This window comes from Equus quagga, chromosome 11, assembly GCF_021613505.1.
Source record: "Equus quagga isolate Etosha38 chromosome 11, UCLA_HA_Equagga_1.0, whole genome shotgun sequence".
Classification (NCBI taxonomy): Eukaryota; Metazoa; Chordata; class Mammalia; order Perissodactyla; family Equidae; genus Equus; species Equus quagga.
The window spans coordinates 86,308,267-86,322,730 of NC_060277.1; the positions used below are offsets into that span (position 1 = coordinate 86,308,267).

A 14,464-nucleotide genomic window follows, 5' to 3' on the forward strand; every position below is an offset into this window, starting at 1 on the left:
AACAGGTCCCGAAAGACCACTTGAATGAAAACATGAGCAAATGTTCTGGAGTGATCTTTTCACTAGGGTACATTCAGAGAACCCAAAGGTAGCTATGGAAACATGTCTATCCTAAATTAAATGGCAAGATAAGGTAGTGTTATATATCTATAAGCTTTTCTGTGTCTTCAAAACACATTAAAAGTCCCAGGCTAAAATTCAAAGTTTCATATTTACATGAATTCTCCCTTTCTTATAAGAACATCTTCATTTGCATAATTTCCCTGAAGGGTAAAATAGCCTCCCAAAATAATGTCAGGGAATGGTGAGCTTGAGGAATTACAAACTATTCCTATGGGAGAGTCTGCTAGACTTCTCCTTCCACCCATAGGTGGTAACTCTGATGTCAACAGCAGGTTGGAAGCCCAGGCAAGAACCATCCTCCATTTGGAATTGCCCCGATTCAGCTCCTGGTTCACCCAGATATTGGAATGATATTATGTCCAAGGATCCAGAAGGTCCAAATGCTTCCTTACAAGTCACCTCTTCTCTCAAAGGGTTCCCAAGGCCCAAAGAAAAGCAGAGTTTTGCTTTATGAATAGCTACCTTCTGTAAACTCCATGCAGGGATGGGATGAAAAACAGGGTGAGAGCATGAAGCTTTGCTTATACCTGGTGACAGAAGTGAAGGGTCCTACCCACCCCTCTCCCTCATTCTCCCAAATCTCAATCTTGGGCCCAGCATTCTCATACTGCCTCATACCACATGCTCATCCTGAGAGAAGTAAGGAGAGGGAGAACTGAGGCTCTAACGTATCTATCCAGTTGTATGCTCAGGGAGAGGAAAAGAAGAGAGGGAGAGAGTGCTGGCCTTGGTCTGTGGCAGGAAGTAGAGCAATGCCACACATGGGTGTCAGCTCTAAGACATGGTGGCCCTGCCCACTAGTAAAATATGGCTCAATAAGTGTCCTGGGTTCAATAATTGTCCTATCAATCACGCTGGTAACTACTCCTCCTTTAGGAGAGAGGTAAAGGGTGGAAGAAGGGAGCAGGATAGTCCTGTAATCCTGAAGTAAAGAAGCTCAGTATGCAAAGTGGATTATGATCCCACTTGTGGGAAGGGCTGTGGAAGCTTCTCACCTGTTGAGGAAAATCTGTCCTTATAGGAAGGAATCTGTGCCTCCCTCCTAAAGGCCAAACTTTCTCTCAGCCCAGCTGGCTAAACACAGAGTTCCCCCAGTGATGCCAGGCTCTAAGTATTTCAGTAGTTCAACAGCATAGAAAGAACAGTCCCTGGGACAGAACTGTCTGCTCTCACCAAACTCTTTGATTAGATCTATGAAAAGACAAAGACACAATATGGGCAGTCCCCTCTCACAGTGACAGACATTTAGATTTAAAAACATAAGAAGCCAAGACATCAGCTAGGTCTTTTCAGTCCAACATTTACTTGGCCTAAATCGCAGATGTGAACTTCTGCACGCTGGTTTCACATTGCCTACTGGCATGTCACGGTGACTATTGGCATGGCAACGCAGCCCAAAGCTCAGGCGACACCTGACTGCAGATCACTGGGAAAGCATTTATAAGTGACCCGTGGCCTTTCGCTGCTGGGGAACTTCTTGGCACTGCATTCATTCCCAAGTGGCCATTAATTTAAAAATGAGGGAAAGGGAGTCTTAAAATGGGCATTGCTTTTGTCTTAAGATAGTCTTTTTTTCTCACTCATTCCTTTCAGTTTCCATTGCTTCTCCTCTCCAGGGCACCCTCTTGCCTCTCAATCTCAGAACCCCCTGAGCACCATGCTAGAGGCTCCCCATACATCAGTGGTTCTCAAAGTATGGTCCCTGGACTAGTAGCTTCAGCATCACTTGACAACTGATTAGAAATAAAATGCAAAAAAAAAAAAAAAAAGAAAAGAAAAAAAAACATATAATGCAAACTCTCACACTCTACACCAGAACCACTGCATCAGAAACTGGGAGTGGAGCCTGGATTCTGAATTTTAACACGGCCTGCAGGAGATTCCGATGCATGCTCAAGTTTGAGAACCACTCTGCCACATATCATTTCATTCAAGGATTGCTGAAAGGTCAAGAATCGTGAAAGGTAAGTATTATCTTTGTTTTGCAAATGAGGAAGCTGAGATTTCAAAATGAAAAAGTAACTGCCCAGCATCACCCAGTAGAAGGTGGGGTCTGGACCTTGACCATTCTACAGCCTCAGTTTCCCCCAGTCCTATGGCCTCTGGTTCTTCCTGGAAAACAAGGTAAGGTCAGCCTGGCTCAGAGACTTTGTACTCAATGTTCCCTCTACTTCAGTGGTTTAAAACCCAGCATGCTCAGGGGCTGGCACCGTGGCTGAGTGGTTAAGTTCGCATGCTCCGCTGCAGGCAGCCCAGTGTTTCATTGGTTCAAATCCTGGATGCGGACATGGCACTGCTCATCAAACCACACTGAGGCAGCATCCCACATGCCATAACTAGAAGGACCCACAACGAAGAATATACAACTATGTAGTGGAGGGTTTGGGGGAGAAAAAGGAAAAAAGAAAATCTTTTTAAAAAAGAAAAACCCAGCATGCTCATTTGAATTTCCTGGGAAGCTTAGACATTAAAAGCAAAGCCAAGAGTGACGTCAGCATTATGGCAGAGTGAGTTGTTCCCTCTGCCTCTCTCCTCTAAGTTACAACCAAATGGACATTCATTAACCAACAGAGGATCCCCAGCACAACATAACAGTATGCCTGAGACATCCACACAGCTATACTTCTGAAGGTGGGTGCACTGGACCCCTGAGAAGCAGTGGAACTAAGGGAGTGGACCCCTCCCCCACACCAGTGACAGCAATCTAGGTCAGGGATCCTCACACAGCTGCTGGTGTGACTGTGAGTGGAGGTGGGGGCAGCCCAGCCCACACATGAATGCTTTTGGAGTAATAGTGTGGCCCATGGGTGCACCCACCCACTGTGGCAGCCCCACCCACATGAATGCTCCCCACCAAGTGGCGGTGGCTCAGCTCACACAAAGGCACACCATATGTCAAAGGCAGTGGCCCAGCCCCTGTGAAGGAGCCCTGCCCACCTAGCACAGCAGCCTGGCTAGACCTGTCCGCCTAATGCAGTGGCCTGGCCTGCAGGAAGGTACCCCACCTGTGCCCTGTTTGCATGAGCACAACAGACCCACCAAGCACAGCTGCCTGGCCGCAACCCACCCACCAAGCACAGTGGCCCCACCTGTGTGAGCATGACCCACTGAGTGGCTGCAGCCAACCCTTGTTAATGCAGAGCAGTTCGACTAGCACAACTACAAGCAGAAAGGGTGGGAAGAGAAAACCTACCAGCAGTAGGGCTGAATACAAGTCCTATCCCCAGGACCCTGCCAGCTACAGTGACACCTGTGAGCACAGAACCCTTGACAGCAGTGCAACCAGCACTCCAAGAGAACCCAGGAACAGCAGCATAGGTAGTGCGTGGGACAGCCGCATCAGAGTCCATGGAGAGACCGTGGAGGAACATGAGACCCAGGGGACCAGAACTGAAGTAACCAAAGCTGTACCCAAATAAGAAAAGGTGATTACTACCACAAATGCACCAGCAGAGGATCAATTCATCCAACACCATGAAGAACTACAGTAACACTGCAGAACAAAAGGAAAATGGCAACTCTCCAGAAACCAAACCTCAAATCACAGAAGACTACAATCTAACTGACAGAGAATGCAAAATAGCTATCATAAAGAAATTCAACAAGTTGCAAGAAAACTCAGATAGACAGTTCAACGAAATCAGGAATAAAATTAATGAGCAGAAGGAATACTTCACCAAAGAGATTGAAGCTCTAAAAAAAAACTAAAACAGAAATTCTGGATATGAGGGACACAATTAATGAGATAAAAAATAATGTAGAAAACATAAAAAATAGACTAGACTTTATGAAATTAGTGACCTCGCAGATAGAAACCTAGAAATGCTTCAGGTGGAGAAGGAGAGAGAACTAAGATTTTTTTTTTAAATGAATAAATTCTTTGAGAAATATCCTGCTCAATTAGGAAAAGGAACCTAAGGATTATAGGTATCCCAGAGGAAGAAGAGAAGGAGAAAGGAGCAGAAAGCTGGTTCAAAGAAATAATAGCTGCAAAATCCCCAAACCTGGGGAAGGAACTGGACATACAAGCACATGAAGCCAACAGAACTCCTAATTACATCAATGCAAAAAGACCTTCTCCAAGGCATATAATAGTAAAACCAGCAAAAGTCAATGACAAGGAAAAAATATTAAGGAGAGCAAGAGAGAAGAAAATAACCCACAAGGGAACTACCATCAGACTTTCAGCAGATTTCTCAGCAGAAACCTTACAGGCTAGAAGAGAATGGAATGATAAATTCAAATCACTAAAAGACCAAAACTATCAGCCAAGAATACCCTATCCAGTGAAATTATCCTTCAGATATGACAGAGAAACAAAAGCTTTCCAAGATAACCGAAAGCTGAGGGAGCTCAGTACCTCTAGACTTGCCTTACAGGAAATGATAAAGGAAGCCCTCCTACCTGAAACACAAAGGCAAAGGTTTACAAAGCTTTGAGCAAGGAGATAGACAAGGTCAGAAAATTGCAGCTCTCTAACAGAATAGGGTAACAAACAATTATAACATAAAAGATAAAGGGAAAGAAAGCATCAAAAATAACTATAAACACTTGAACTCAGTCACAAACTCACAACACAAAAAAGCATAATTTGTGACAACAGTTACACAGAAGGGGAACAGGGAAGGGATGGAACCTGCTTAGGATAATGGAGATAAGAGGCTATCAGAAAATAGACTATCTCATATATGAAATATTTAACACAAACCTCATGGTAACCATTAAGCAAAAAACCTGAGCAGAGTTAAAAATCATCAATAAAGAGAAAACTGAGAACATCATCACAGAAAACCACCAAACTGAAATGGCAATCAGAAATAAAGAGGAGGGGCCGGCCCAGTGATGTAGTGGTTAAGTACGCATGTTCTGCTTCGGCAGCCCGGGGTTTGCCGGTTCAGATCCCTGGTGCAGACATGGCACAGCTTGGCAAGCCATGCTGTGGCAGGCATCCCACATATAAAGTAGAGGAAGATGGGCACGGGTGTGAGCTCAGGGCCAGCCTTCCTCAGCAAAAAGAGGAGGATTGGCAGCAGATGTTAGCTCAGGGCTAATCTTCCTCAAAGAAAAAGAAATAAAGAAAGGGGAAAAGAAACAATGGAAATATAGAACAACTGGAAAACAAGAGATAAAATGGCAGTAATAAGCTCTCATATATCAATAATCACTGTAAATGTAAATGGATTGAATTCACCAATCAAAATACACAGAATGGCTGGATGGATTAAAAAACAAGACTCAACAATATGCTGCCTCCAGGAACACATCTCAGCTCTAAAGACAAACATGGGCTCAAGAGTGAAGGGATGGAAGATGATACTGCAAACAAATGACATGCAAAAGAAAGGAGGAGTAGCCATACTTATATCAGACAAAGCATACTGTAAGATAAAAAAATATAATGAGAGACAAAGAGGGGTAGTATACAATGGTAAAAAGGACACTCCAGCAAGAGGACATAACACTTATTAATATACATGCATCTAACACAGGAGCACCAAAGTTTATAAACCAAGTATTAAGAGATCTAAAGGGAGAAATTAACAGCAACACAAAAATAGTTGGGAACACCAACACCCCACTTACATCAATGTATAGATCATCCAGACAGAAAGTCAACAGGGAAACAGTGGCCTTAAATAACACTAGACCAGATGGACTTAATAGATATATATAGAACACTCCATCCAAAAAGAGCAGAATACACATTCTTCTCAGGTGCACATGGGACATTCTCAAAGATAGACCACATGTTGGGAAGCAAGGCAAGCCTTGATAAATTTAAGAAGACTGAAATCATATCAAGCATCTTTTCTGACCACAATGCTATGAAACTGGAAATCAACTACAAGAAAAAAGCTGGGAAAGTCACAAATATGTGGAGTCCAAAATACGTGCTACTGAACAACAATTGGATCAATGAAGAAATAAAAGGAAACCTCAAAAAATGCCTGGAGACAAATGAAAATGAAAACACAACATACCAACTCTTATGAGATGCAGCAAAAGTAGTACTAAGAAGGAAATTTACAGCAATACAGGCCTACCTCAACAAACAAGAAAAATCTCAAATAAGTAATCTTAAACTACACACAACAGAACCAGAAAAAGAAGAACAAACAAAGCCCAAAGTCAGCAGAAGGAGGAAAATAATAAAAATTAGAGCAGAAATAAATGAAATAGAGACTTAAAAAAAATCATTGAAATTAAGACCTGGTTCTTTGAGAAGATAAACAAAATTGACAAACCCTTGGCCAGACTCACTAAGAAAAAAAGAGACGGCACAAATAAATAAAATTAAAAATGAAAGAGGAGAAATTACAACAGATATGACAGAAATACAAAGGATTTTAGGAGAATACTATGAAAAATTATAGGCCATCAGATTGTGTAAACTAGAAGAAATGGATAAATTATTAGTGTCATACAACCTCCCAAAACTGAATCAAGAAGAAATAGAGAATCTGAATAGACCAACCACAAGTAAAGAGATAGAAACAGCAATCAAAAACCTCCCAAAAACAAAAGTCCAGGATCAAATGGCTTCTCTAGAGAATTCTACCAATCATCCAAAGAAGAGTTAATACCTATCCTTCTCAAACTATTCCAAAAAAATTAAAGAAGACAGAATGCTTCCTAACTCACTCTATAAGGCCAACATTACCCTGATACCAAAACCAGAGAAGGACAACACAAAGAAGGATAATTACAGGGCAATATTGGTGATGAACATAGATACAGAAATCCTCAACAAAATGTTGGCAAATCGAATACAGCAATATATTAAAAGGATCATACACCATGACTAAGTGGGATTTATACCAAGGATGCAGGGATGGTTCAACATCTGCAAATCAATCAATGTGATACACCACGTTAACAAAATGAGGAATAAATATCACACAATCATCTCAATAGATGCAGAGAAAGCATTTGGCAAGATCCAACATCGATTTATGACAAAAACTCTCAATAAAATGGGTAGAGAAGGAAAGCACCTCAACTTAATAAAGGCCATATATGACAAACCCACAGCCAACATCATACTCAATGGTGAAAATCTGAAAGCCCTGAGAACAGGAACAAGACAAGGGTGCCCACTCTTGCCACTCCTATTCAAAACAGTACTGGAAGTTTTACCAGAGCAATTAGGCAAAAAAAGAAATAAAAGGGATCCAAATTGCAAAGGAAGGAGTAAAACTCTCACCATTTGCAGATGACATGATTCTATACATAAAAAACCCTAAGGAATCCACCAGAAAACTATATAAATAATTAACAAATACAACAAAGTTTCAGGGACCAAATCAACATAAAAATCAGTTGCATTTCTATACATTAATAATGAACTGGCAGAAAGAGAAGTCAAGAATACAGTCCCATTTACAATCACAACAAAAAGAATAAAATATCCAGGAATAAATTTAACCAAGGAGGTGAAAACCTATACATCGAAAACTATAAGGCATTGTGGGGCTGGCCTGGTGGCGCAGCAGTTAAGTTCACACGTTGCGCTTCGGTGGCCTGGGGTTCACCGGTTTGGATACCAGGCGCGGACATGGCACCACTTGGCATGCCATGCTGTGTCAGGCGTCCCACGTATAAAGTAGAGGAATATGGGCATGGATGTTAGCTCAGGGCCAATCTTCCTCAGCAAAAAGAGGAGGATTGGCAGCGGTTAGCTCAGGGCTAATCTTCCTAAAAAAAAAACTATAAGACATTATTAAAGAAATACAAGAAAACACAAAGAAATGGAAAGATATTCTATGCTCATGGATTGGATGAATTAAAAGAGCTAAAATGTCCATATTACCTAAAGCAATTGACAGATTCAGTGCAATGCCAATCAGAATTCCAATGATTCTTCACAGAAAGAGAGCAAAGAATCCTAAAATTTATATGTAACAACAAAAGACTCTGAATAGCCAAAGCATCCCTGAGAAAAACGAACAAAGCTGGAGGCATCACAATCCCTGACTTCAAAACATATTACAAAACTATAGTAATCAAAAAAGCATGTTACTGGCACAAATACGGACACACAGATCAATGGAACAGAACTGAAAGCCCAGAAATAAGACCACACATCTATGGACAGCTAATCTTCGACAAATGCACCAAGAATATACAATGGAGAAAGGAAAGTCTTTTCAATAAACAGTGTTGGGGAAACTGGAGAGGCATGTGCCATGGAATGAAAGCAGACCATTGTCTTGTCTCATAGACAAAAATTAACTCAAAATGGATTAAAGACTTGAATGTAAGACCTGAAACCCTAAAACTCCTAGAAGAAAATACAGGCAGTACACTCTTTGACAGCAGTCTTAGGAGTATCTTTTCACATGCCATGTCTACTCAGGAATGGGAAATAAAAGAGAAAATAAACAAATGGGACTATATCAGACTAAAAAGCTTCTGCAAGGCAAAGGAAATCATGAACAAAATGAAAAGACAACCCACCAAGTGGAAGAAAATATTTGCAAATCATGTATCCAAGAAGGGATTAATTTCCAAAGTATATACAGAACTCATATAACTCAACAACAAAAACAACCCAACTAAAAAATGGGCAGAGGATATGAACAGACATTTTTCCAAAGAAGATATACAGACGGCCATCACATGTGAAAAGATGTTTAATATCACTAATTATTAGGGAAATGCAAATCAAAACCACAATGAGATATCACCTCACACCCATCAGAATGGCTATAATTAACGAGACAAAAAATAACAAATGTTGGAGAGGATATGGAGAAAAGTGAATCCTCATATCTTGCTGGTGGGAATGCAAATGGGTGTAGCCACTATGGAAAACAGTATGGAGATTCCTCAAAAAATTAAAAATAGAAATACCATATGACTCAGCTATCCCACCACTGGGTATTTAACCAAAGAACATGAAATCAACAATTCAAAGAGATTTTTGCATCCCTCTGTTCATCACAGCATTGTTCACAATAACCAAAATGTGGAAGCAACCTAAGTACCCATCACTGAATGAATGGATAAAAAAGATGAGGTGTATACATACAATGGAATACTACTCAGCCATAAAAAAGACAAAATTGTGACATTTGCAAAAACACAAATGGACCTTGAGGTATTATGCTGAGTGAAATAAGCCAGACAGAGAAAGACAAAGACCACGTGATTTCACTCACATGTGGAAGATAAACAAACACATGGACAAAGAGAACAGATTAGTGGTTACCAGAGGGGAAGAGGCTTGGGGGGTGGGCAAAAGGGGTAAAGGGGCACATATGTATGGCAACAGATAAAAACTAGACTACTGGTGGTGAGCATGACACAGTATATGCAGAAATTGATAAACAATAATGTACACCTGAAATTATACAATGTTATAAGCCAATATGATCTCAAAATACTTAAATACTTAAATAATTTTTAAAAATAAATAAATAAATTACTTACAAGGCCAAACAAACAAACCGACAACAACAAAATCCATTCTATTTTGAAGCACTTCAGACATACACAAATGTAGAGAACAGAATAGTCAGCTTCTATATGAAAGGAGAGCTTTTCAGAAAGACTATCTAATCCCCACCACAGACCACTTAAATCTGAGACTCGGGGTAGGGCTTGGTGATGCTCATGTCCTTGAGCTTTGAGAAACACTCTCTGGTGCATTTCTCCTCCAGATACCCGCTTGACTCAACCTCTCCTCACTTCTATCTCCACTTACATGTGACCTCCATGGAGGGGCTTTCCAAACTCCCTTATCTAAAAGACACCACATCGCCCCTGGCTACCCCTGCCACACCATCTCTGTGACTTTATCACACTTTACTTTCTTCACAGCATTTTTCACCTGGCATTTTCTTATATACTATGGGTTTATTCTCATCAGTGAATATGGTTCATTCTTCAAGAAGCTCACTCACTGAGGCAGCAGCTCCATCCTCTGTTCCCTGCTCATCCCATTGCCTGCGAGGGCATTAAGACATGGGAGGCACTTGATCAATATTTCCTGAAGGAATAAATGAATGATAGCAGTGCTGAGCTTAGATTTTAACCCAGGACTATTCACCTCAAAAACCCATGCTCTTCCCACAATACCACATGGCAGCTCTGGACTAGTTTTGCTTAGCTTCCAGAAAGAGAACAGGGGCTGGCCTGGTGGCGCAGTGATTAAGTGGGCATGTTCTGCTTCTTGGTGGCCCTGGGTTTGCTGGTTCGGATCCTGGGTGTGGACATGGCACCGCTTGGCAAAAGCCATGCTGTGGTAGGCGTCCCACATATAAAGTGGAGGAAGATGGGAATGGATGTTAGCTCAGGGCCAGTCTTCCTTGGCAAAAAGAGGAGGATTGGCAGTAGTTAGCTCAGGGCTAATCTTCCTCAAAAAAAAAAACAAAAAAGAGAATATAGTTCTTGCCTTGAAACAAGCTGTACATTTGGTATTGAGTTTATCAAAGTAGTAGACTGGTTGATGTCTAGTTACTAGTTATGAGATCTTATGTGACTCACTTAACAACTCGGAGTCTTATTTCCATCTGTAAAATAGGAAATAACCCTGCACCTGCCTATCTTCCAGATTTGTTGAGAGGGATAAATGAAAACTTATATGCGACAGCATTTTGTAAATTAACACACCATGTAAAGCTAAGTTATTACCGTTACAACCTGGGGAGGGAAAAAGAGAAGAAGAGAAGGAAACAGAGTAGGCAAAGAAAGTAGAATAAAGAAAACAAAGGAAAAAATGATGGTGTTGGACAGAATGGTTTTGATGAACCTTTCTAAGTTTAAATTTCTATCACTTAATAAAAAGAGAGAAAATGAAAAAGTATCAAAACATTATATATCAAAAGTAGCAATTTGTCCAAGAACAAGACCAGAATTGTGTCTACTAAGAAGAAGCCACAATATTTTTTTATTTTAAAATATAATTTACTTGTTACAATGAAAACTCTTTCAAGTGCCTCTACACTTATTTCAGTGGTTTCAAAACCTGAATAGTAACTTTGTTATATCATCATTTAGATCATGATCACAGCTCACTATGGCTTCTTAGCCAATCATAGATGACTACACACGATCCAGACACATAGTAGGTTATTTCTCAGGGAGCAGCCAGCCTGGTGGACTGGAATAGGCATAGTGTGGAACAAGCTGAATTCACTTGTGATGTAGAGCAGTGTTCAGAAGAAAAGATTGACTAACGAGATTAGATGGAATTCTCTTCCAGGGAGGAAGTAAAGGATGGGAGTCAACCTGGAAAGAAAATGAAGTTTTAGCAAAGTGGGTCAGAAAATGAGGTTTTAGCAAAATGCTGGATAATGCTAGAACCCACTGAGGGTTCTAGGAAAGGGCTTTTACTTGGATCCAACAGGGCTCTTTAACATTTTAGTAAAATGAAGACCAAAGTGACTATGGGGCAATGACACTCCATCCTAGCTGCTGAGGCTCCAGGGCACACCTACGGGAATCTTATGGCCCTCCAAATTTATTAAAGTTCTCTGGGAGCACTTGTAACTTACATCAGTGTACCATGCCTACCTTCATTCCCAGAACAGGTCGAAATGAGTCCTGTCTTACAGTAGGATTCACAGGGAGAAGAACTATTCAGAATACCACTCACATCCTCCCCACAAGAGGGAGGTGGGCCCTGCTACAGAACAATACACAATGGAAACAACACACAATGCACAATACAAAGCAGGTCACTCTGTGTTGGCTCACAGGCAGTGGATGTTGTGGGACAAAAGGCACAAAAGCAAAACAGCACAGGCCAATGCAGGGAGGGAGGTGGAGTGGTCTGGGTTGTATGGATGATGTTGTAAGGAGATGTATGGATGAGTCATGGGAGCTAAAGCTGGAAATGTGAGTTGGGACCAAACTAGTTCTGTGGAGCCCACCTGGCAGCATTTGCCTTCTTTCAGAGAGACAACGCAGGAGCGTGTTTACGGCACAGGTCTGGCGCTGGGCAGCTGAGTCCCGATCCCAGTTTGAATCTTGAGCTATCAACGTAATCTTTCCATATATTCCTTTCCACATAGGTACAAAGGTAGTAATCATATCGTAGTACCTTACATGAGGGTTCATGTGAGGGTTGAGTAAGTCAGCACCTGCAAAGCACTTAGTGTCTGGAACATAAGAAAGCACAAAATGAGTTCGCTGTTACAAAGGTTATTATTATTAGTTCTGCAATCAACAGTGCACTGAAAGGAGAGCAGTAAGATCACAGCCTCTCTTTCAGGTGCTTGATCTGTAATGTGTAGGATGGAAGGGATCAGAGAGGGGGACGGGACACTAGTTAAGAGGTCACTGCAATTCTGGTGAGAGGTGACACCTAAAGTGACAAACATAAAGGAAAGAAGGGGAAGGCAAGCAGCCAGATGGCAGACATGTCTGAGCGGTCCAACTGACAAAACTAGGCAAGTGCCTGGAGGCGGCAGATAAGGAAAATGAAATGGACGGAGAGAAGATAAAAGGATTTTGTCTGAAAACAAGTGCATTTTTTGCACCAAGGTAACCGTTGCAATTACACGAGGAAATTAATTCTGCCTGCTCCACACTGTGAGCCTCTTGTTCATCTTGTGATACCCAATGGCCCTGGACATTCAGAGCTCCTCCCTGCTCTAACCCTGTAATACTCTGGTCCTCTGCCAGGAAACCTCAACTGCACTTACCTCGCCTAAAGGTCACTTTTAACCTATTTGCCATACAACTACTACCACACAGAGCAACTGATGACAGGGCTCAGGTGCAATGCGATCCTTCCACCTAGATGGCTACCCAGTTCCAAAGGACTCCGAGAACACCCCGGGTCTTGCTTAATAACCAACTCCATTCCTCCTCTGTTTTCTCCCTGAAGCTTCGGACTAAAGTTATCAAGCGCAGCTTACAAGGAAGGGGCAGCAGCCAAAAGCAGCCAGTCACCAAAATGACTAGAGATGATAGTAGGTCCCTCTCGCCACACGCCTGTCTACACACACTAGCCACCCTGTTCATCCAGTCTCTGAGAAGTCCAGCCTCTTTCCCACCTATGTTCAAACCCGAGGATACTGCCCCCGCCCCCAATACACACACCATTGGCACCCACCCGGGAGGCTGATCCATGTCTCCCACGGGCAAGCGCGTGGGGCTAAGAATCAGCAGACCCACTTTCTAATTTTATCATTAACTTCTGAAAAACCACTTCCCCGTCGGGCCTCAGACCTGAGGCTGATTTCTGAAGCCCTTTCAGCCCCCCGCAATCTGCCCAGGGCTAAGTCAGACGGAGGCTTCGCCCCTGCGCTCGCTCCTCCCCGCAGCAGAAGGCCCGCCCCGGGCCTGACTTCCGCGGCTGCAGCTCCACCCTCCCGGCGGGGAGGCTGGCCCGGCTGACGGCAGCCCTGTGGGCCTCAGCCGGGCAGGCCGCTACCTGGTCCCGCAGCCGGTAGAAGCGAAGGCCCAAGGCCTCCATCAGCAGCTCCCAGTCGGCGCCGGCCAGCACGGGCTGCTTGAGCTCGGCGCAGGCCTCCCAGAACTGCTCCTCCGAGAACCCGCTGACCGCCCCGGCCATCCTTCCGCAGCCGCGGCTCCTCGGCCAGCAGGCTAGGCCGCCGACAGGCTCGGTACAGGTCCGGGGCCCGGGCGAGAGGGGCCAGCGTGATTGGCAGGGAACGGAGGAGTGATAGGAGAGGTGGCGGGACTTATGGGGAAAGAGGAGCCTAGAGGGAGGCAGAGCCGGGGAGGGGCGGGTCTAGAAAAGTGGGCGGGGCTGAGCAAGACACGGGGTGGATGGAAAAGAAGTTAAAACTAGTGAAAAATTGGACTTGATCTAGGAGAAGATGGAGGAGCTAGGGAAGTGGGAAGGCTTTTAGACCGACGGGAAAAAGAAAACACTAATGTGTTCTCAGAAACACCTCAGTTGCCCATCTCATACTCCTCCCCACCCACATACCTTCCAAACCTGCTTGGGTGTCTTTTTTCCCTTCTCTGAAGCAAGTAAGGAAGTTCTCTGAGCGCTTTGGCAGACTTAGGAGGTGAGATGGACAGAAATGCTTGAAACTCTCAGGGGCATATTTCACTATAATTTCTATTCGTTCTGTTATGCATTAAAAACATTATTCTGAGAAGGGGGTCCGTGGAATGCACCAGAAGCCCAAGGGGGTCCATGGCACAAACACAGTTAAGGAACCTAACGCATAATGGATCTACAGGGTAAGTTACCACCCTAGAGGGTGAAACATGATCTAAAAGATATCACGGTTTCCACCCAGGATTTCTGCAGCTTGCATAATTCAGATCTTTGCACAACTCAAGCATCTTTCTGTTCCCTCACGCCCCTTGGGTATTACTGTATTTCCTACCAGCAGACTGTACTTGGCTTTGAATA

At 43.0% G+C, this 14,464-nt stretch overlaps 1 protein-coding gene across 1 annotated transcript in view; it reads right to left on the bottom strand.

Annotated features, from left to right (window-relative positions):
- LOC124247338 (phosphatidylcholine transfer protein-like) overlaps window positions 1–13,744 on the bottom strand; it is a 37,921-nt gene extending 24,177 nt beyond the window's left edge. The window contains exon 1 of the mRNA XM_046676493.1: window positions 13,508–13,744. Within this exon, the coding sequence (XP_046532449.1) occupies window positions 13,508–13,648 (141 nt within the window). The 5' untranslated portion in view covers window positions 13,649–13,744. The remainder of the gene's footprint in view (window positions 1–13,507) is intronic.
- Window positions 13,745–14,464: the final 720 nt, after the last annotated feature.